Here is a 23482-nt window from a genome sequence, read left to right on the forward strand (position 1 = left end):
CCCGCCAATAAAACTGAGAAGAAGAAGAAGAATTACATCTCTACCGATTTTATTAATAGATCCATGATCTCTACACATGAGTAAATAATATTGAAGTTGATTTGTTTATGTACTGTATTGTAGTTACTATCGTGAAAAAGTGTACACAAAATGATCTAATGAAGTTAAGTCGTAACCAAGGACGCCAAGCAGACGCGCATGCGCATTCATGTTGCGGACGCCCCTCTGCAGCTGAGTTGAAATCAAATGTTTGTTCGTTTATGACACGATGAAAACCTATTTGTTTCCCCCTAAATGTTTAAGTTATTTTTAATTAAATTAGATGATAAACAATGAAGCTAACGCGAAAGTTGGTTCTGGCCAAGGCTAAGGCCTCGGACTTGGAGAGCGTGAGGAAACTGAACTGCTGGTAAGAGCTTCCATGTTACTGTCAGTTTATTATGGCTCTTATAGTGAGAGCCGCAGTGCTCCAGTACAGCCCGCATCATCCTGCATGTGCGCTAATATTACCTGTTATTTTTGCAGGGGATGCAGTTTAACTGACGTAAGTAGTCAAAAATGTATGTTCACAAACAATACTTGTGTTTATACTTGCATCTGCTGTTATTGTTTTACTTATTTGTTGTTTACGTGGAGATACAGGACTGTCTCAGAAAATTAGAATATTGTGATAAAGTTCTTTATTTTCTGTAATACAATTTAAAAAAAATAAAAATGTCATACATTCTGGATTCATTACAAATCAACTGAAATATTGCAAGCCTTTTATTATTTTAATATTGCTGATCATGGCTTACAGTTTAAGATTAAGATTTCCAGAATATTCTAATATTGTGAGATAGGATATTTGAGTTTTCTTAAGCTGTAAACCATGATCAGCAATATTAAAATAATAAAAGGCTTGCAATATTTCAGTTGATTTGTAATGAATCCAGAATGTATGACATTTTTGTTTTTTTAATTGCATTACAGAAAATCACAATATTCTAATTTTTTGAGACAGTCCTGTATACGACTCTGTGTTCTTTCAGATTTCTGTCTTCACTCAGATGCCCAACATTGAAGTGCTGACACTGAGGTTGGTCCATTTATCTCTTTGGGGTCTCATCCTGACACACAGTACTCGAGTTGTAAAAACAAATCAGGGGGGATGGTGGATTTTATCATATGGGGACAGATAATTTGTGCTGATTACAAATAATATAATATATTACTAATAATAGCAGTGACCAAAACAGCTGCAGAAATACTGCAGGAATGACATAGCAGCAGTTAAATGCAGCCTTCTGTAAGCTTTAAATATCCACTGGGCTTACATCAAATACATCAAAACACAACAATAAAAAACACTTTTCTGAACTTATCAATATGACTCTGTCCTTCACAGGATAAGTAAAATGGATCACTGCAAAAACTCACAATCTTAACAAGAATATTTGTCTTATTTCTAGTTTAAATGTCTCATTTTAGTAAATACATGTCATTACACTTAAAACAAGACTCATCACTGGAAAAAAACAACAATTTTCACCTGTTTTCAAGTAGATTTTCACTTGAAATACGTTGACCCCAGTCTGTGGACATTTTCAAAAAGGGGCTTAAAACTTTCCTGTTCAGGAAGGCTTTCCCTGGTCTTTTTTAGATGTTTTTATTATTTTTATGCTTTTTTACTTCTGGTCTTTTATGTGTCCTGACTTTCCCTTGTTTATGTAAGCACTTTGAGATTATACATGAAAAGTGCTCTACAAATAAAATGTATTATTATTATTATTATTATTATTATTGAAATAAGTAGAAAAATCTGCCAGTGGAACAAGATTGTTTTGCTTGTAATGAGAATGTATTTCAAGTGAAAATTTACTTGAAACCGGTGAAAATTGTCAAATAAGTTATTTTTCTGGTGATGACTCTAAATGTTGAAATAGCAGTAAAACCACATTCATTGATGAAATGACATAAGGGATGGAAAGGAGGGATGATTTGGACCGTTTTTATTTCAGGGGGGATGATTTGGACCGTTTTTATTTCAGGGGGGATGCCGTCCCCCCTCAACTCCAGTACTGGTCTCATCCTGACACATAACCTCCAGCAGGGATGGGCGCTGGTTGTAGCAGGAAAAAACAAGAGGAGACCGCACACCTTTGCTCCCTAGTGCAGATTTATTTAGCACATCAATCGTCGTTACGTTTCGAGCGCATTTTGCTCTTCTTTAGACTGATTTGGATACAATAGACGCCCCATTTTAAGCCTCCCCATGGGTCACATGGTATAGAAAAAAATTCATTCAAACATCTTATAACTAGATAAAGGCAACATCAGGCCAGCTGGCCGTCATACATATCTAGTGAAAAAAAAAAACAAAGGCGCCTCTTAGTTTTAGGATGGCTAAATTTTAAAGTTTGTACAAGGTTATATATATATTTTTTAAAGATTTAACACATTTAAAAAAAAAAGACTTACTCATAAATTAGAGTTCAATTCCTTATATCCTTGATATGGACAAAGGAAAAGCCCACCCATAGATAATCGACAATAGATAGGAAATCATTATATAGAAGCAAAACATGCAAATGATCAATAGGTAGGATTAATAATCCTACCCCATGTGGAACAGAAATCAAGACATGAGTGGTAACTACTGTATCGATCATCTGCACGGTAACCAGGAATCCCCTTATGTAGGTAGAAACAGCAAAAATAATACATACAGATTACCGAAAACATCATACAGGACTGTCTCAGAAAATTAAATTAAAAAAACTAAAATGTCATACATTCTGGATTAATTACAAATCAACAAAAATATTGCAAGCCTTTTATTATTTTAATATTGCTGATTATGGTTTACAGTTTAAGATTAAGATTCCCAGAATATTCTAATTTTTTGAGATAAGATATCTGAGTTTTGTAAGCCATGATCAGCAATATTAAAATAATAAAAGGCTTGCAATATTTCAGTTGATTTGTAATGAATCCAGAATGTATGACGTTTTTGTAATTGCATTACAGAAAATCACAATATTCAAATTTTCTGAGACAGTCCTGTAAGTGATAGATGGGAGTCATCGTTTAACAACAAAATAATTGAAAGTTATGGAGCCATGAAATACTCTTCAAGTCAGCTTACTTTTGGCCAGTAGGTGTCGCTGTCCCTGCAGTTTATGGGCATGAAGTGATGAAGTGTTCAGCAGGACAACTGCAGCAGAGCTGCTGCTGCAGCATTTCCTTCATCCTCATCCCAAACAGAGGAGCCGTGGCTGCTGCACAGCCAAGTGCATGTTAACTAACACACCCTGGTCACACCTGTCCCCACTGTGACCCCTCTCTCTGTCTCTCTCTCTGTCTTGGCAGCGTCAACAGCATCTCCTCCCTCTCTCCTCTGGCCGGCTGCCTGTCTCTCAGTGAGCTGTACCTGAGGAAGAACATGATCCCCTCCCTCTCCGAGCTGTCCTACCTGCGCCCGCTGAGCCGCCTGCGGGTGCTCTGGTTGGCCGAGAACCCGTGCTGTGGAGCCCAGCCGGGCCGGTACCGGCTCACCGTGCTGCGCTGCCTGCCGCGCCTGCAGAAGCTGGACAACCAGGGTGGGTTGGACGTCTCTGCACACACGCTCGCCAGCGTCCTGCCAGTCACGGAACTAGGTCTGGGGATCGATTCCATTCCGATTTTTAAGATTCAGAATCGATTATCACGATTTGATTCGATATTGATGTGGGTTAGTTTTATTAAAACTGTTTTTTGAGCTGTTGCATGAATAATATGACTGTAGTTCTGCAACATATTAATACTAGTATTATATTGAGATTCAACAGCAAGTATTGGCAGCTAATGATGCTGTAAGGACCAATCAGCTCCCAGAATGCTGATAGAACTGCTTTTGGAAACATCGTGTGGGTCAGAATTACCAAGGGAGTAATCCAGATCCAGGGAGGAAACAGAGGACGTTTTATTTTTTAACACATTCCGTTTTAATTTTTGAGAATTTGGTTCTTAGCATTTTATGCAAATGTAACCCCAAGACAGTATATAAAGTAATAAAATATAGACAATTTATGCAATTATAACTGAAAACTTTAATGTTTTCATACCTTTAAACATATTTAAAGGCAAAAACATGGCACTAGTTATTCTTGTGTCCAACAAAACATTCCTTTTTTGGGCATAAACAAAAAAAATACCAAAAGTTGTAATGTGATGATGGAAAAAGACAGACACACGAATCGATTTTTTTCAACACAGGCCTACACGGAACCAGGAAGTAGTTTGGCCGCACGAGTCGTGAACTTGGGTGTTTGATTCTTGACGTATGTGTGTGTGTGTGTGTGTGTGCGCGTGCGTGTGTGTGTGTGGTGCAGTGGTTACGGAGGACGAGCTGGCCCTGGCTCTGGTGGACGGGGAGGAGGTCCGAACCCCCACGGCTAACATCCAGAACCAGCTCTCCAATAACGGACTTCCAGATGCAGAGACGGAGAACGACCCGTTGAACTACAACATGCAGGAGACCAAGTGGGTTTGGAGCAGTTCAGCAACACTCATGGAAAGTAGAAACACTACAAAACACAACATTTCTCCCTGAATTTGTTTTTTTTTTGTTTTTAGTAAAATCAGAGAAGAGCTGGGGATGAAGCCTCTCTCCCGCGACAAGTTCTCTTCTCTTTCCTCTCCATCAACCAGGGAAAAGCCGACATTAAAAAAGGTTCTTTCTCTCCCGCCCGAGTCTAAACTTAAATACCGTATTTTCCGCACTATAAGGCGCACCTAAAAGCCTTCAATTTTTTTCAAAAGCTGACAATGCGCCTTATAATCCAGTGCGCCTTATATATGGATCAATATTGAGCCGCAACTTCATCCACTTCTTGAAGTGATTTTTCGTCAGATCAGCCTTCCGCATCAGTTCCCAAACAGCTTTTTTCCTCTCTTCTCCCTCTGGATATTTTTCAGCAAAGGCTCTGTGTGTATTGTTGAAATGTCTTGCGACATTTGACTGTTTATTTTTAGATGGTTTTCTCCACAAATTAGGCATACTGGTAGGCCACTCTCATCAGAGCTAAATGCAAATGAATCTGCCCAGTCATCACTGAATGTTCCATTTTTTTTCAGATATTTTTCTTTTCTTACATTTCTCCATACTTGGCCTTGCTGGGGTCGAAAGTTGCGACTAATGGATGGCGTTTTGGCGGGAATACCGGCTTTATATATATGTATACCGGCTTTAGCGAGTATGACGTTTATTTTGAGCGACGAAAAACAATAAAATATATTTATTCTAATATGTCAAGATCACAATAATCTTCCAATTTAGAACTAAAATATTAAAGAACTAACACAAATAAAATACACTTCAATTAAATACTTAGTTTTTTTTTTGTAATTTATTTTCCCAAGCCACTCTGAGCCGCAGTATAAGGATGAAAGAGCGGGTTGAGACCCTTGGTCTAATGGATGATAACGTAACTCCAGCCTCTACTGTAGCGCCTTAAAATGCGGTGCGCCTTATATATGGAAAAAGTTTTAAAATACGTCATTCATTGAAGGTGCGCCTTATAGTGCGGAAAATACGGTACTCTCCAAACTTTACGTTTTTTTTTTGTCTGATTAACAATCTGCACGTTTCAGACTCACATTCTTGATGCGGTTCTGCTGCTGTTGAGGGATCTGGATGAGGACGAGCTTCACGTGGTGCAGGCGGCCGCCCAGAACAGACTGCAGACGTACACACTGGGCCCCGGAGACACGCTGGTCTCCGAAGACACGCTGGGCCCCGGAGACACGCAGACCTTCACCAGCCACGCAGAGATCCAGCACTAACGTACGCCAGAACCGACATCTCATGTCCTCCTTCGTCCCCCAAACTCAGCCTCAGGACCCTCCGGGAGTCCCGTCTCCGGGACTCGCGTCTCCCGTCACGTTTGGTCTGTAATGCACCACAGATTGAGCCACCTCTTCTCTTAGTGGAGCAGTTCTAAATCTGTTCAAGTGGTGGACGGTTTTCATTATGCATCTTGTTTTTAATGCCGCATGTCTACCTGCTTCGTAAGAACAAAAGAACGAATGTTTTGCTAAATGCGTGAATTTATTTCTTTAATTAAAGACAGTAACCAGCAATAACAGAAGTCCAAGTGTTGCTTTTAATGACCCAGAAGTGATGGGCGGGTGCACGTGCAGGTGAAAGCAGCGCTCCGACGGGCCGACCCTGAAGCCGGCGTCTCCAGACCAGATGCAGCCGTCCCTCGTCTCAGTGACTCCACCAAGTTCACGACTCCAGTGTTTTCTCAGTCCCCCTCCTCGTTCTCCAGGAAGTCCATCAAAGTGCTTGTATCCACGGCGACCAGCAGGTTTTCCACTCCGTCGGCTCCCTGCAGCAGGAACAACGCAAACGTGAGAGGGAAAGCAACAGGTTTAGGGCCAATCCCCATCCCCCCCTACTTTCTACCACTAGCCCTAAAAATGAAGCCACAGGCGTAGGTCCTTGTAATGTTCCCTAGGGATTGGGACACCACTTGCTACGTCACTGCGTGGTTTACGTTCGGGTACGTAAGCGACTGCGTAGTTACGTTTGCACAAACGTCACACCATATCAGGAAGCCCAGAGATAAAAGCTGTTTTAATTTCAGCTGTAGCGCTGTTAATATGTCACTTTATTAAGTTTTAATATTTTTTCCAGGTGTAAAAGTAACCTTTAAGATCCCCAACCTGGGCTCAGTTTATCCAAATAAACTGTTAAGAAATTTGATCCGATGTTTTCCGGGGATGAGAAGAGCCGCCGGGTCGGGAGCTGATTTATGGTTCCGCCTTAAATCAACGCAGAGCCTACGGCGTAGGGTACGCGGTGACGCGTAACCTACGGCGTAGGCTCTGCATTGGTGTAACGCAGAACCATAAATCAGCCTTTATTCTGCCGAGGTTTGAAGATACAACGCAACAACGAGCAAGCGAGTGATTATGTACATTCACTGAGTGAATATTATGAAAGTAAAATATATATTTCTCGCTAGAAATGTAATCAAAATGCATTTTTATGCAGAAACTAACTCAAAATATTGATTTTATTCACTAAAAAATAAGAAATGTCCCATGTTTTTTTGTTTGATTCAGTCTGCAAATGATGACGTAAAGCATTCTGGGAAATTTTCTCTAGCCCTCGGTCGGTGAGTCAGTATCTGAAATACCTCACTGTGTAGGGTTAGATTCATACACACTAGCCCTCGTTATGTCCACTCCCCCTACATGCAGAGAGGAATTGGGACACCACTACCCTCACGGGAACGCGCAAAATTTAGGGGTAGGACTGAAAAGTAGGACTAGGGGGAGTTGGGACTGGGCCTTTAAGTGCTTTGTCGTGGAAGGAGAGCAGACCTTGCGTGTCCGGATCAGTTTGTGGTCTTTAAACTCCGTCAGCTGAGTCCTCAGCGTGAGGTCAGAGTTCACCAGGAAAGCCTCCCGACAGCGCTGGTAGAAATCCTGGAAGGACAATCCTGCACGGAGCATTAAAACAAAGACAAGATTACAGCCGTGCGGCTGACGGTGGAACTAAAGACGGCCGAGCAGCTGGACGTGCAGACCTGCGTAGGAAGGGTTGTCCGTGTTCTCCAGCTGGAACTTCACCAGGAGTTTGAAGATTCCTCTGCAGAGAGAAAGTGTTGAGATGCAGCAGACGCCAGCCGTTTCTTTTATGCTGATGATACAGAAATCCCTGGTTTTTACTCGGGGGTTATGTTCCAAAAAGAACCCGTGATAAGTGAAATCCGCCAAGTAGCATTTATTATACAAGGCTTCAAAATTGTGGAGATCAGCCGCGACCCGATTAATTGGATTTGAACGGGAGAAAATGAAAAAAAATACAATAAGTACAGTAGGACAAATGACAGGTGTGTATTTCCCTGCTCTTCTGAGCCGCTGCATCCCGACTCTGTAACGTCTTTTTATCCTAAAGCCGCTGCAGTTGAGTTTTTTCCAGAGAAGAAAATAGTTATGGGTCGTTGTTTTCGCTCTTTTTTCTTCTGGGCAAAAAGATTCTTATAAACCGACATGTCACCATGGATTATATCTGAGACTGTAATGAACGATTCATCAAAGGTCCTGTTCTTCAGCTGCTGCTGAAGCTCATTGGTCGTTCTCAGCTTGTTGCTAAGCAACCAACGTTATTGATACAGGAAGTGAAGAAGCGGGGAGAATGACTACGTTTACATGCAGTCAAAATTCGGGTTATTGCTAATATTCCGGTTACTGAAACATTGGGAATATTACGTTTAAATGGTAATTAATCATTTGGGATATCTGGATCAAACCAGCGACGCACGGAGAACGTCATGATGCAATTCCCATCATTTCCGCTTCTTCTTCCTGTATCCAAATTCAAAACAAATGCTGCTTTGCTCAACTTTTCTCTCACCTTCTTGTAAATCTTCTATCCCAGTACTTTCTACCGTCTACAAATGCAGAAATGTTCATATCCTTCATTACATTTATGAAGTGATTAGTCTCCTCCTGGTCTTGGTTTCTCCGTGTTTAGAAGAACTTCCTGGACTCAAAAGACCAGGATTCCTTGTGAACAGAGCATGAGCAGAAAACAAATTCCTGTTCCGTTTGATGGGGATATTCCGTTTGGTGTTTACATGACCCAATATTCAGGTTTTAAAAGGAGTAACCCAGGGGTCATGTTCAGGTTTTTAAAAACCTGAATATGAGCAAATTGGGGTTATTCAAAGGGGTTATTGGTGTTTACATGGCCGTGCAAATTTGTGTTTTTGCTAATATTCGGGTTTTAAAAGGGTTATTGATGCTGGAAACACAGTCAGTGTTTACACGATGCAACTTCGTGAAGCAGCGAGACATGTAAAGTGAACGGCGTTCTAGCGAGGGATTCCTGTCCCGGTACCTTGCGTTGGCCGTCAGGCTGCGCAGCACGTGAGTGAGGGAGGACAGGGCCAGAGCGCCGGTCTGCTGCACCAGCAGGGAGTTCTCGTAGGACGTCTCCTCGCCGTAGTGCTGGAACGTCACGCACTCCCACCACAGCCAGTTGAACTGGCTCTGCTTGAACTGGTCCCACACTAGACACGAGCACACGTGAGTGAGTTCTGACGTAGCGTGGGTGTCTGCAGCGCTGCAGCCGCCCCCAGTACCCACCTAGCGGAGCGTTGATGTGGTCCAGGGAGGCCACTAAGTGCAGGTTGGGCAGGGCGGCCAGCTGGCCCAGCGAGCTCTGGACCTTCTCCCCTCGCAGCATGGGCCCGTCCAGGTTGTGGACCAGCAGGAACACGTGCAGGTCTGGGTCTGAGGAACAGGCTCTGCACGTAAACCTCACGTCTACCAGCACTACGTGGACCGTCCACATCCTGCACACTCACCGTCGTTGAGGCTCTGGGTGATGAAGTGGATCTGGTCCGAGGGGGTCCGGAAGCTTCCCTGGTGATCCAGAACCTCACACGTCACAGCGTTGAGGATCTGCAGAGGAAGAACAGAAGCTGCTACTGCATGGAAGACGGATGAGTGGATGACATGTACAGGACTGTCTCAGAAAATTACAATATTGTGATAAAGTCCTTTATTTTCTGTAATGCAAAAATGTCCTACATTCTGGATTCATTACAAATCAACTGAAATATTGCAAGCCTTTTATTATTTTAATATTGCTGATCATGGCTTACAGTTTAAGAAAACTCAAATATCCTATCTCAAAAAATTTGAATATTCTGGGAATCTTAATCTTAAACTGTAAACCATAATCAGCAATATTAAAATAATAAAAGGCTTGCAATATTTCAACTGATTTGTAATGAATCCAGAATGTATGACTTTTTTTTTTTTTTTTATAAATTGCATTACAGAAAATAAAAGAACTTTATCACAATATTCTAATTTTCTGAGACAGTCCTGTACATTGTGCTGCATTCTAAGCATGAAAGGTGCTATAGAAATAAAGTTGAATTTATTTCGACATCAGCCTTTCCTGTGTGTGAGTACTGACCGATTTGAGCGTGATGGAGGGGAAGAAGCCGTTGACCACCAGGTGGACCTGGTTGGCCAGGTGAGACGTCCTGAAGTCCTCCAGCAGAGCCTTCTTGCTGCCCAGGCCGTGCAGCAGCACGTTGAAGCCCAGCCTGCACACCCACAACAACCACACGCTCAGCTCTGGACCTTTCCTCCAACACCATGAAGAGAAAACAGCCTCACTCACCGCAGCTGCAGCATCCACTTGCTGAAGTGCTGCCGGTGTTTGTCGTGCAGCTGCTGGATCTCTTTTGCATAACAGGAAGGTTTTTCTTCCAACAAACGAACCAAAGTTTCCTGCAAAACAAAACAAACTAAAACATTTAGGCTCAGATGTGAATAAAATCCTGTCCTACGGCAGCGGTCCCCAACCTTTTCTGAACCAGGACCGGTTTAATGTCTGACAATATTCTCACAGCCCAATCTAAAAGGTGTAGCTGATAAAAACAAAATAAAATGACAAGATCGGCATCAAAAACTGTGGTATTTTCTCTATAGTGATGATAATAATAATAATAATAATAAAACATCATTTTAAAAAAAATAAAATAATGGAAACTGTAAATTACCTTTAATATGAGTATTTCTATAAATGTGTTTTTATGTTTGTTTTGTCATTAACGTTATTTAAGGCCAGGCTTTTATTTTATTTGTTAAGGAGACCGATATTTAGTGCTTTTATTTTGAAGGCGTCTCGCCGAGACCTTGTAAACATCCAGCGCTTTGGACTTTAACGGTAAAGGTTTAACGGCAGTAGAAAGTGTGTCTGAAAGACTAAACTAGTGTCTTGATGCTAAAGTGGTTCCTAACTGACACAAAAAAAGCACTCCTGCACCGCGGCTTTAGGAGAAAAAGACGCTACAGAGTCGGGATGCATCGGCTCGGTCAGAAGAGCAGGAATACGTGCGAGGCGGTGCTGATCTCTGCAATTTGAAGCCTTTTTAAATTGTAAAAAGAATTTCACTTACCACAGGTTCTTTTTGGAACGTAACCGCTGCGAAAAACGAGGGATTACTGTAATGACAATATCTCCACGTTGCGAAACTCACCGTCTCTCGGCTCTCCATGACGCGGTTAGTTTTATGTTGGATATTCCACAGACGTTCGCTCTGGGGGCATTTCTGTCGAATATCTAACGAATATCCAACGTAAAACTAACTTCACGCGGTCTCTCCATGACCGTCATGTTTTTGAAAGCACACACACTACATTTCCTCCGGTCTCCGCATGCGGGGAAAAAAGGCTTCGCTGTAGCCAAAAATAACGGAGTAACGCACCGTGGTAACGGTAACTGCGTTACTGAATTTAAAAAGTTATGTGTATTAGTATTAGTTACCGCAAAACTAACGCCGTTACTGTAACGCGTTACTAAATAACGTGTTAGTCCCAACACTGATTGCGGTTAACGGTAGCCGAGCGAGCAGCTGTGTCGGTCTGTATTTAAGTTAAATTAAACTTATATGAATGTAGAAAGACTAACTATTTTATTCCTTATAGCTCTTACGGTGTGTTTGCAGTGTATTTACATCCAAGGAATAAAAACATTGTGAAGCATCAGTTTGAGAGTCAACCATCATCAGTCGGGGATGAGAGAAATTATTTTTTCTTTGTGCGGCCCGGTACCAGATGACCGGCCCGGGTGTTGGGGACCACTGTCCTGCTACATTGCAGTTGTGTCTGTGTGTGGACGGACCCGGTCCAGCTTGGAGGTGTGCATGCGCTCCAGGGTGCGGTCTGACGTGAGGACCTTGGAGCTGCCGTGGGCCTCGAAGTATTCCTCCACCATGCAGGTCTGAGCCCCCGCCGCGCCGCGTCTCCTCTTGGCAGGAGTCCTGTACAGCGCTGCGGCGGCCGAGCCTCGCCCGGGAGTTCTGGGGTTCTTCAGCTTCTCCTGGTCGTCTCTCTTTACTCTCTGTTGGTGCTCTGGACCATCACCATCCTCCTCCTCCTCCTCCTCATCCTCTCCGGAGTCGGAGGGAGAGAGCTCGCTGTCGCTGTCTGACCGGAGACTCGGGGCTGGAAACATTCAGCACATTTAGTTAGGTTGTATCAAATATTTATTTATTTATGACGGATCCCCATTAGTCCTCGCTGCAGTGGAGACTATTCTTCCTGAGGTCCAACATTGCACACATAACAATAAAATACAATCCTTACAATTAAAACATAACTAAATAGAAACAAAAATTATAAGAGATGTGATGGAATTCAACCCTTAAATTGTTGAAACCAGCCAGAACCAAACAACAAAAAATATTCCATTTTACACACTCAGGTCCAGTCCCAATCCCCCCCCAGTCCTACTTTTCAGTCCTACCCCTACATTTTGCACGTTCCCGTGAGGGTAGTGGTGTCCCAATTCCTCTTTGCATGTAGGGCTAGTGGACATAACGAGGGGTAGGGGGTATCAATCTAGCCCTTCAGAGCGAGGGATTTCAGATACTGACTCACCGACCGAGGGCTAGAGAAAATTTCCCAGAATGCTTTACGTCATCATTTGCAGACTGAATCAAACAAAAAAACTAGGCGGACATTTGTCATTTTTTAGTGAATAAAATCAATATTTTGAGTTAGTTTCTGCATAAAAATGCGTTTTGATTACATTTCTGTGAGAAATATATATTTTACTTTCATAATATTCACTCCGTAGGCTCTGCGTTGATTTAAGGCGGAACCATAAATCAGCTCCCGAGCCGGCGGCTCTTCTCATCCCCGAAAACATCGGAGAAAATTTCTTAACAGTTTATTTGGATAAACTGAGCCCAGGTTGGGGATCTTAATAGTTACTTTTACACCTGAAAAAATATTAAAACTTAATAAAGTGTCATATTAACAGCGCTACAGCTGAAATTAAAACAGCTTTTATCTCTGGGCTTCCTGATATGGTGTGACGTTTGTGCAAACGTAATTACGCAGTCGCTTACGTACCCGAACGTAAACCACGCAGTGACGTAGCAAGTGGTGTCCCAATCCCTAGGGAACATTACAAGGACCTACGCCTGTGGCTTCATTTTAAGGGTGAAGTGGTAGAAAGTAGGGGGGGAATTGGGATTGGCCCTTAGAATAAACCAAGAATTTCAGAATAAACCAACTAACTAAAACTGACGTCCCTGCTAAGTACTGCTTTTCTTCATTTGTTTTTGAACCTAGCTTTATTGTTTATCATGGTTAAATGTGGTGGAAGCTTATTCCAATATGTTACTGCTCTATACATCGTAGCCCCCTCTTTGGTGTATTGGTTAATAAACGTGTATCCCCCGGTAAAAGCCGTGGACTCACTAGACAGCCTCTTCCTGAGCCGGTGTGGAGTCGTGGACACAAACTGCACCCTCTTGCTCCTCCGCGGGGTCCTGCCTTCTCCTCTGGGGTCTGCACAGGACCACAGACATTACAGTGACAGCAAACGCAAAAAACAATGGATCCTAGAAGACATGGAGGGTCTGGTGGGCTCACCGTGTCCTGTCCGGGTGGGAGTGGAGGGTTCCACGCTGGCTCGGACGCTCTTCCCAGGAGTCCGGGCCAGTTCACTGGCTGGTTGCAGAAACACGGCAGTAATTATTCAGTAAATCCAGACGGAGACACACTGGAGGAAGTGATGTGGGGACAGACGGAGCTCTCACCGGTCTGGGCCATGCTGTGACCACGTCTGACCTTCTGGAACGTGAAGATGGCGGATCCGGCCACTCTCGACAAACCATGTTCATCCTCTGGAAACACAAGGAAGGCATTTCACTCACAGGGATCATATCTGGATCACTGATGGGCTAAAGCTTGTTTTTTTGCTAGGATTCAGACTGTGATTCAAACTGTGAAATCAAATCCTCAGCCAAGTCTCAGAGCAGTTTAAATCCACCCAGAACCCGTCCGCTGCACCGGTCCGCTTCAAAAACTCCAGGTAGTAGGGATGGGCGGTATGGACTAAAACATTTATCACGATCATTTCTGGCATTTATCCCGATAACGATAAAAATGACGATAAAAAAAATACCAATTCAACTCCACCTTTGTAACTATAAATCTATCACCACATTCAGTCTTTGGAGCCAAATCACTGCTCTAAAAGATACTAAATACTACTAAACTTCACCAATTACATTGAATTAATCAAACCAATTAAATTAGTACACCTGTACTGCAAAACTGTAATGACTCAAATGAAACAAGTTTGAAATGTAAGAACAGATTCAACATTTAATCAAACTGTATGGCTTAAACAGTGGGATAACAGTGCAAACAGCAAAAGTACAATTGTCCTTCAAGTTTCAGTGTGATAAAAATCAAAAGTAGAAAAAGAAATACAACCTGATAAAGAAACAGGACAAATAAATAAAAGCCATCCTCTGCACTCACTGTTTCTTTGCAGACTCTGCACATAATAGATGATGTTTGCTCCTTGTCTCTTTTTAAATCCAAACCATTTCCAGATAACGGAGCTGGAGCCTCGTTTAACAACGAGCTCCTTCCGCCATGTTTGTTACACAAAAGCGTCATCAACAGGAATAAATCGTTTTTACCGCGAGATGACAAATTCTTACCGTGGGGAATTTTGTTTACGGTATATCGTGAACGGTAAAATATCACCCATTCCTACCAGGTAGTCACCTAAAGTTGGACTTTCATATGAAGCTTATGGCAGCACCAGGTGAGGCAGCACCTGCAGACTCAAGCTGAGAAGAGGCAGGAAGTCGGGATGTTTGTCAACAGATCCGGCCCAAGTGAACTAAGCGGCTGTTTAGGGTTAAACCAAATAAAATTAAATTATTTTTTTATGTGTGAGTGATGATTCATACATCATCAAAAGGTATTTTATTGTACAAAAACACAATTAATATTATTACATAAACAATATTATGTTAACAGACTAAAGTAGATACTGCTGGCATATTATTTTTCTGTTTTTGTACACTTGAATTTATTCTTATATGGAGAACATATTGACGAGGTTCTGTTTATCTAAGTTGAGTTATTTTAATTATAGTTTTTGTAGAAGTTTGTTGTTGCACTAAATTGTTGTTGCAGTTTATTTAAAACCAAAAATAAACTAGATAACGTGTTTACAGTAAATGGTTTATAAATGATCTATTTGATTATTTAGTTTCTTTTAGTAGCCTACACTGTAGATGACACTCAGTATCACTTAGTACTATATCACTTTAAGTATTAAGTGTAAATCAACCCCAGGCCGCTCTTGTAGCTGAATTTGCTCCATTTCAGATTAAAAACCATAGATGGTAAAAACCTGCCAGGCTGACAGTAGGATGATGAAACAACTCTGCTGCAACTGTGCAGCTCTCTGACCTTTGACCTGTTGCTTCTCTGTGTGGCCAGTAGGGGACGTTGCTGACTTTGATATATATTCATTGAAAGATTTTTTCTACAAATTTGTTAATCTGTTGTTCTGCTTCCATGGTCTTAATCACTGTGGATTACAATCTAACTACAACAAAAAGTTCTTACGTCTAGAACATGAAAGAACATGAAATAAGTTTATAGTGGGTGTGTGAATGATCAATAATCAGTATTATTGGCAGTAATAGAGGGCCCCAGAATCAAATGTTGTTTTGGGCCCCGTGGAGGCTTGGACCGGCCCTGCTTGTCAACCTATGCCACTTTTCCACTAGTCTCGCTTCAGCCCGGCGCGGCTCCACCCGTGTGTTTTTCCACAGCCAGGGGAGAAGTGTGCAGGTTGGGGTGAAGCTGCTGTGACGTACTCGATTGCGCAACACCTTTGTTCATGTCGGCGCAGATGAGAAATCAGCTGGAGCCGCAAGCAGCTGAGAGTAAAACAGCCCGTCTACATCGCTTTTTTAATTATCTCGTCAGCCCCCAGGTTTATGAACATCTGCACCTCAGAGTTGGATCACCAAACAGACGTTTGTGCTTTATAATAAAATCGCCGCGAGTCGCCTCGCGCTGACTCCCGCTTCCTGATTCAAACGTCTGACGGCCCCGCCCCCCGACCAATCAGAGGCGTGGAGGGTGGTGACGTCGGAAATAGTCCCTGCTCAGCCCTGATAGAACCTCACTAGAATGGTTACAGAAATAGTATCGGCTTGGAGCGGCTCTACCTGTCTCAGCCCCGAGTGCAAAAGGGCAAAACGGGTAGAACCGAGCTGAGGTGGTACTAGTGCAAAGGGGCCACTAGAGTCCTCAAGACCCGCATAAGTGAGTTCCTGCAGGCCTGTTTTCCTCATGGTTGGAGTTGAAGACTCTGGTCTACACCAACAACCCCCCTCACAATCACTGATGTCTACAGTGCTTTAACCATGTGAAGCACTCCAGAAAACACTGATAGATGCAGCCACAGCTGCCTCGTCTGGATTCATCGCTACACATGAACTACTGAGTACACCTGCTTTTTCCTGCAATTGGAGGTAAATATATGAACCAGTGTGTAAAGCATATCTACTCTTATATAGTTATTCAAGTATATTGTTATACCATTGCTGTCTATTGTTCTCTATTATATTGTAGTATTATAGTAAACTAATGATAATGTAATACTATGCATTATAATTACTTCTATTACATACATACATACATACATACATACATACATACTAGCACAACTAAATGCTGGCCGTTTGTTTTGTTTTCTTTGCCTTGATTTTGACTATATTTATGTACAGGACTGTCTCAGAAAATTAGAATATTGTGATTTTCTGTAATGCAATTACAAAAACAAAAATGTCATACATTCTGGATTCATTACAAATCAACTGAAATATTGCAAGCCTTTTATTATTTTAATATTGCTGATCATGGTTTACAGCTTAAGAAAACTCAAATATCCTATCTAAAAAAAATAGAATATTCTGGGAATCTTAATCTTAAACTGTAAGCCATGATCAGCAATATTAAAATAATAAAAGGCTTGCAATATTTCAATTGATTTGTAATGAATCCAGAATGTATGACATTTTAGTTTTTGTAATTGCATTACAGAAAATAAAGAACTTTATCACAATATTCAAATTTTCTGAGACAGTCCTGTATGTATAATTGAGTATTATATCACTGTATTGAACAGTTATTAAAGTAGGTATGGGTGTTTTATAAGTAAGCTTATTGAAACTGTTGTTATATGTAAGAATGTATGTAAAATTCAGGGGTAGGACTGGATAAGTGTTTACTTCATTCCTACTCGGTTTCGAGCATGTTGGTGGATCGGTGAGGTCTGACCAAGTGCTGTACACACATTCATTATATATATATATATATATATATATATATATATATATATATATATATATATATATATATGTGTGTGTGTGTGTGTGTGTGTGTGTGTGTAACATAATTGAATAGGTTGTGGTTAAAGGGATTGTGACATGAAAAATGGATTTTTTGTGTTTTGTTGGGTGTCTTGACATCAATTACACCCAAAAAACAACGAACTTTTAACATTCAGTGTATTGTGTGCTTTCTGGGATTTTCCGCATAACTGTGCAAAAACGGCGCATGTGGTTTGGTGGCGGGCCGTGACGTCAAGGCCCGCTAAATCACCGCCCCCTCCACCCAGCTCCCTGTCTCCTCTCCTCTCCAGCAACCCATAAAGGCTGATTTATGGCTCAGCGTTACACCGACGCAGAACTACGGCGTAGGGTTACGCGGCGACGCGCACCGTACGCTGAACCCTACGGCGTAGGCTCTGCGTCGATTTAACGCGGAACCATAAATGAGGCTTAACACAGAGCTGTTAGAGCCTCTTTTGTTCTAATCACCGGAGGAAAACTGCTAAGAAGACCCGCGGCCACTGACTGGACTTAAGACAAGGGGACAGTGCTGCTTGCATGCCTTTATTTTTATGATTGTTTGCTGTGGTTCGCCCTCCTGCTTTTCCGTGCATGCTTCGCCTGTCGCTCCGACGCCGCTGTGAGCGTATGGCTGGAGGAGGAGGAGGTTTGGAGGAGGAGCGGAGCAATGATTGACAGGAAAGGGGGGAAAGGAAGCATTTTTCACGGCGCAAAAAAACACTGTAATAAAAAGCCAGGAATGGAGTACTAGAGTGAAGTTTTTCTTGTTACACTCTTTTAGACACATTTGAGGGATGTTGGCCAAGACTTTTAATAGTGTTAAAAGCATGTTAAAAATGATGTCACAATACCTTTAAAATCCCGCTAAATGGGGAAACTACGCCACCTGCTGTTCTACATGCATCAGGCTTCGACAAAACGAATTATAAACGTTTTGGAAAGCACTTAAAAGTTAATCTGGGACACATGTCTGAAAGCTAACTATATTAGACCAACTTTGTCACGTTTTTTGTTCAGTCAAACATATATTCTGTGCATGTTTATTACTTGCAAAAAAAACTGTCTCCAGTACAAGTAGCTGACAGGTTGTATTGTTGTTTTCCCAGACGGACTATGTGCTTTGGTCCACACATATCTGAGTTCATGTGTTAATGTGTCTCCTGTAATTCAATTCAATTCAACCTGTACCCCTTTTCTGTTCAATGCTGCAGGTATCTTGACTGTCACAATTTCATGTTTTGGGCAGATTCATTGTATTGGATAAATAAGCTAAAATGATATATTTAAAAAATGATAACAGTTCATGGTAAAAAAGATACATGTATTTTACATTTTCTGTATTACATATATTAGACATTTGATTTATTTTACTTTAATGCAACTGTATCAAATCCACTATACGATCAATATATAAAGCAATCAGAACACTGTATAGTATACTAGCATGAGACAGACAGAACATGTGCTTTGGTCCACACACATCCTAGTTAATGTGCACTGTCTCCTGCACCCTTTTCTGTTCAATGCTGCAGAATAAACACCCTTTGAGCTGTTACCACCACATGAGTTCCAGAGCGTGATTAATGCAGAGAAGACATACATCGGTAACATTTTTTTTTTTTTTTACTTTTTTGTACTTTTTTTTTTATCCTGCATGTTCGAAATAAAAAACTTCAAATCAGACAGTCTCCTTCACTCCTACAGGCGATATGGAACCTCAAATGATCCCGCCATGCATCACCGGATTTAGAAAAGTCTTCATCTCTCACCTTCTGCGTCACCTGTTCCTAAAGTTCGGACGTAATTCTGCTCATCCAGGAGCCCATCCTCTTCATCTTCATCCCCGTCCTGCCCCGCGTCCTCCCGGCGGCCCCGCCGGCACGAATGCGCACCAGCAGCGCGGCCCTTGAACGTGACCATCTTCTGGACCGAGCCGGCGCTGCTGGCCTGCAGCCCTGCTCACACAGCACCCACAGGTGAGAGAGGCGCTCACCTGAGCACAAACTACACACTCAAGCAACAAAAGGTGCTGATACCCAGTACTGGAGCTGAAGGGGGATGAGTGGGGACGGCATCCCCCCTGAAATAAAAACGGTCCAAATCATCCCCCTGAAATAAAAACGGTCCAAATCATCCCCCCTGAAATAAAAACGGTCCAAATCATCCCCCTGTAAAACTGCCATCCCTCCTTTCCATCCCTTATGTCATTTCATCAATGAATGTGGTTTTACTGCTATTTCAACATTTAGAGTCATCACCAGAAAAATAACACCAGAAAAATAACTTATTTGACAATTTTCACCTGTTTCAAGTAAATTTTCACTTGAAATAAGTAGGAAAAAAAAAGATTTATCTTCTTATTACAAGCAAAAAAATCTTGTTCCACTGGCAGATTTTTCAAGTGAAAATCTACTTGAAACAGGTGAAAATTGTTGTTTTTTCCAGTGACGAGTCTTGTTTTAAGTGTAATGAGGTTTCTTTTTACTAAAATGAGACATTTTAACTAGAAATAAGACAAATATTCTTGTTAAGATTTAGAGTTTTTGCAGTGATCCATGTTACTTATCCTGTGAAGGACAGAGTCATATTGATAAATTCAGAAAAGTGTTTTTTATTGTTGTGTTTTGATGTAAGCCCAGTGGATATTTAAAGCTTACAGAAGGCTGCATTTAACTGCTGCTATGTCATTCCTGCAGTATTTCTGCAGGTGTTTTTGGTCACTGCTATTATTTGTAATATATTATATTATTTGTAATCAGCACAAATTATCTGTCCCCATATGATAAAATCTACCACCCCCCTGGTTTCTTTTTACAACTCGAGTTCTGTTAATACCTTCCTGTTTGTCCACGATGTGCTCCAAAACATCCCGGTCTCCGACAAACTTCACCTCCAACACACTCATTTCTGCAGATAGACACGACATAGGGAAAGTCAGGCGTGAAGGCTGATTTATGGTTCCGCGTTAGGCCGACGCACAGACTACGCCGTAAGGTACGCGGCTACGCGCACACTACGGCGTAGGCTGTGCGTCGATTTAACGCAGAACCATAATTTAGGCGTTACACCCCCTGGTTCTTACGAAAACGGCACATAATTACTACACTAACTCAAATAGTCATAAACGCATTTAACTCACTTTAAAAACGTCGGTGGGCCACCAAGTGACGGCGCTGGAAACCCTAAACAAGCGACATAAAAAGCACTTTAGCTCTCTGACGGTGATGTGACAAGTTTCCGCGCCATCCTGCTGAAGTTTTTAAACCACGTGACAAGTGAAAGGTCAAATAGTGTCCAATGAGAGGCCGGCAGCAGATACAACTACATTTCCCATGATGCACTGCAAACACCCACGCTGTTACTATTTCAAACGTCTTTCTCTAGATTTCTGTTTTAATACTGTTTATGCTAACATACAGGTAACAATTTAGAATATGACATCATTATATTTCTTATTTTTCTAATATCTTCAGTTCAGTTTCAGTTTACAGGACTGTCTCAGAAAATTAGAATATTGTGATAAAGTTCTTTATTTTCTGTAATGCAATTACAAAAACAAAAATGTCATACATTCTGGATTCATTACAAATCAACTGAAATATTGCAAGCCTTTTATTATTTTAATATTGCTGATTATGGCTTACAGGTTAAGATTAAGATTCCCAGAATATTCTAATTTTTTGAGATAGGATATTTGAGTTTTCTTAAGCTGTAAACCATAATCAGCAATATTCAAATAATAAAAAGCTTGCAATATTTCAGTTGATTTGTAATGAATCCAGAATGTATGACATTTTTGTTTTTGTAATTGCATTACAGAAAATCACAATATTCTAATTTTTTGAGACAGTCCTGTATGTCTTATTTTTCTAATATCTTCAGTTCAGTTTCAGTTTATTTTCGGTCATGACATAACAAAAAAGAATACAAATAAGACAAACATCAAAATAGCTTTTACAAAATTTAAAATAAAATAAAATAAAAATGACAACAAGGAAACAACCTCGAGAAATAAGAAAGAAAAAAAGGTGCAGTCTACATGTTTCCTTCATCCTTGAATAATCAAATCAAATCAGCAAATAAATGAAAACCCAAATCAACATAGCAAGCTTCACCGCTCATTACTTGATATAGAGAAATCATCCTTCTCTTCAATGTTTTAAATAAGGTTATTTATGCAGGGACTTATGTGCTCTCTATGACTGTGTTGTGGGGGCTATGTGTGTAGACCTTTCTTTAGCTACGCTAATAAGAGAAAAGAAGGCAAGCCAGGGTGGAATAAGCATGTGGCAGAGGCAAAGCTGGCCCATAAGGCCTGGGTGTTAGCAGGTCGGCCCAGACAGGGACCTGTCTTGGACCATAAAAAGCTCACTCACAAAAAGTATAAATATGCTGTACGCTATACTAGTAAACATGAAACAACGATGAGAGCTGACTCCATGGTTGATAAGCTACTTAGCCATAATGTAAATGGGTTCTGGAAGGAGGTAAGAGCCATGAACAGGACTAAAGCCAAGGACACACCAACCCGACGTCGCCCGCTGTCGCCCGACTGCTGTGTCGCCTCGCGTCGCCTGTGTCGGGCTGGGTCGGGCGCAAAAAGAAGCACTTGAACACACCGCAAAGACGGGTCAACCTGCAGCTCTGTGGAGAATTACCGCTGGCTGAAATAAATCATTTAGGAAGATAAATGTTGGTTTAATAGATGAAATCTAACAGTTGTAGTTACGCCTGTTAAGAAATTTGCTCTGAAAATTTCGGGATTAATGCCCGCCTGCTCCAGAGCTGATTTATGGGTCTGCGTTAAATCGACGCAGAGCCTACGGCGTAGGGTACGGCGTACATCGCCGCGTAATCTACGCCGTAGGCTCTGCGTTGGTGTAACGCGGAACCATAAATCAGCCTTTATTCTGGCGAGGTTTGAAAAAGACTTTGCAACGGGCAAGCGAGTGATTATATACATTCACTGAGTTAATATTATGAAAGTAAAATATATATTTCACTAGAAATGTAATCAAAACGCATTTTTATGCAGAAACTAACTCAAAATATTGATTTTATTCACTAAAAAATAAGAAATGTCCGCCATGTTTTTTTTTTGATTCAGTCCGCAAATGACGACGAAAAGCATTCTGGGAAATTCTGGGAACAGCCAATAACAGAGTGAGCTGTTCAACCGACCGCCGACGCCGATTCGACATGTGGAATCGGCTGAAAAGCTGCCGACGGGCGGCCGACCTGTGGCGACGTGCGGGACACACCGGGGAACTAGGCCGACAGACGCACCGATGCTCATCGACGGCCCGACGGCCGAAAGTCGGCTTGGTGTGTCAGGGCCTTAATGCTTCTCTACCCAGTCCTATTGATGGTGTCTCTGGAGAGAACAATATGCATGGAAGATAACGGGTGTACAGGAACACCCACACCTGCAGTCACCTATGAGCAGGCTGCTCTAGGGCTGCGATCCTTCCCACGTGTTACACAGGGAGTTCCAGTTACTGCCATCAGGGAGGAGGTTTAGGGCCCCACGCTGTAGGCTAAATACATTTAAAAACTCTTTTATCCCATCCTCAATAAGGCTACTTAAAGGAGCAAACGAAATATAGAGGAGGGTTATCTTTGAACTGTGTTATTGAAACGGTATCATCTAGTACACACACTCCGGGGTCTATGTCTATGTAAATATGGTGTATAATCTTGTCCTTGAGAAGTCCCTGTCCTTTGTTGTTGTTGATTCTTGTTGTCTGTGTTTCTATGGGCGCAGCATGGGTTAAAGCCCAACCCCAATTTCCCACACGTGGGACAATAAAGTGTATCTTAATCTTAATCTCAATCTTAATCTTAAAGGTATAGTCTGTAATGATGGAGAGCTAGCAAGATTTGAATTTGGCACCTCCTCTAAGCCCCGCCCCTCCTCTAAGCCCCCCCCTCCCGTCAGCGCTCCGTCCAAAGCCACGCCCCCACAAACTTTGGGGAACGCGCATTTGCAGGAGTCGAGTTTTCCAGGACATTTTCAACAAATCTACCCCATGTCTCATTCACCTGTAAGCGAGGCCGGTTTTAGGGGGGGGCAGGGGTGAGCTGTGCCCACCCAAACGTTCGTCCTGCCCACCCAATCAAAGTTATGGGGATCCTTTATTTCTTTATAATTTTAGTTTTTTATAAATATAAAAAAATATCACAGAATATCTGTACCGTTTCTGATTGTGCGGGCACTGCGCATCATTTTTAGACACAAC

General features: G+C 41.8%; 2 protein-coding genes across 4 annotated transcripts; one reads left to right on the forward strand and one right to left on the reverse strand.

Annotated features, from left to right (window-relative positions):
- The first annotated feature begins 220 nt into the window (after positions 1–220).
- Positions 221–6104, forward strand: cfap410 (cilia and flagella associated protein 410). 3 transcript variants are annotated; one of them, XM_061731353.1, is made up of 7 exons: positions 221–409; positions 526–544; positions 1032–1078; positions 3352–3581; positions 4353–4503; positions 4597–4693; positions 5614–6104. In XM_061731353.1, the coding sequence occupies exons 1-7, from the start codon at positions 333–335 to the stop codon at positions 5803–5805; spliced, it is 813 nt and encodes a 270-aa protein (XP_061587337.1). In that variant the 5' UTR covers positions 221–332; the 3' UTR covers positions 5806–6104. The 3 variants fall into 3 exon arrangements, with proteins under 3 accessions (XP_061587337.1, XP_061587338.1, XP_061587339.1); XM_061731354.1 differs by having other exon boundaries at positions 291–409; positions 1004–1078; XM_061731355.1 differs by lacking the exon at positions 221–409 and having other exon boundaries at positions 526–560.
- orc2 (origin recognition complex, subunit 2) lies at positions 5834–20506 on the reverse strand. Its single transcript, XM_061731352.1, has 15 exons — positions 20383–20506; positions 20079–20150; positions 19013–19198; positions 13608–13694; positions 13441–13518; positions 13267–13356; positions 11681–12003; positions 10175–10284; positions 9965–10097; positions 9345–9441; positions 9124–9270; positions 8876–9047; positions 7560–7621; positions 7354–7472; positions 5834–6353 (listed from the first exon to the last, which is right to left on the reverse strand). Exons 2-15 carry the CDS (start codon positions 20146–20148, stop codon positions 6270–6272), a joined length of 1758 nt encoding a protein of 585 aa, XP_061587336.1. The 5' UTR covers positions 20149–20150; positions 20383–20506; the 3' UTR covers positions 5834–6269.
- Between the last annotated feature and the right edge of the window lie 2976 nt (positions 20507–23482).

Source organism: Cololabis saira, chromosome 10, assembly GCF_033807715.1.
Source record: "Cololabis saira isolate AMF1-May2022 chromosome 10, fColSai1.1, whole genome shotgun sequence".
In the NCBI taxonomy this organism is placed as follows: domain Eukaryota; kingdom Metazoa; phylum Chordata; class Actinopteri; order Beloniformes; family Belonidae; genus Cololabis; species Cololabis saira.

What these genes read in the sequence shown, in the direction of transcription:
- cfap410 (XM_061731353.1), top strand. Translation starts at nt 333, where the DNA reads ATGAAGCTAACGCGAAAGTTGGTTCTGGCCAAGGCTAAGGCCTCGGAC. An exon ending in ATTGAAGTGCTGACACTGAG is followed by an intron (nt 1,079 to 3,351) that starts GTTGGTCCATTT and finishes CTGTCTTGGCAG; the next exon opens with CGTCAACAGCATCTCCTCCC. An exon ending in GCAGAAGCTGGACAACCAGG is followed by an intron (nt 3,582 to 4,352) that starts GTGGGTTGGACG and finishes TGTGTGGTGCAG; the next exon opens with TGGTTACGGAGGACGAGCTG.
- orc2 (XM_061731352.1), bottom strand. Translation starts at nt 20,148, where the DNA reads ATGAGTGTGTTGGAGGTGAAGTTTGTCGGAGACCGGGATGTTTTGGAG. An exon ending in AGGAACAGGTGACGCAGAAG is followed by an intron (nt 13,695 to 19,012) that starts GTGAGAGATGAA and finishes TTGTGTTTCCAG; the next exon opens with AGGATGAACATGGTTTGTCG. An exon ending in AAGTGGATGCTGCAGCTGCG is followed by an intron (nt 10,098 to 10,174) that starts GTGAGTGAGGCT and finishes GTGGGTGTGCAG; the next exon opens with GCTGGGCTTCAACGTGCTGC.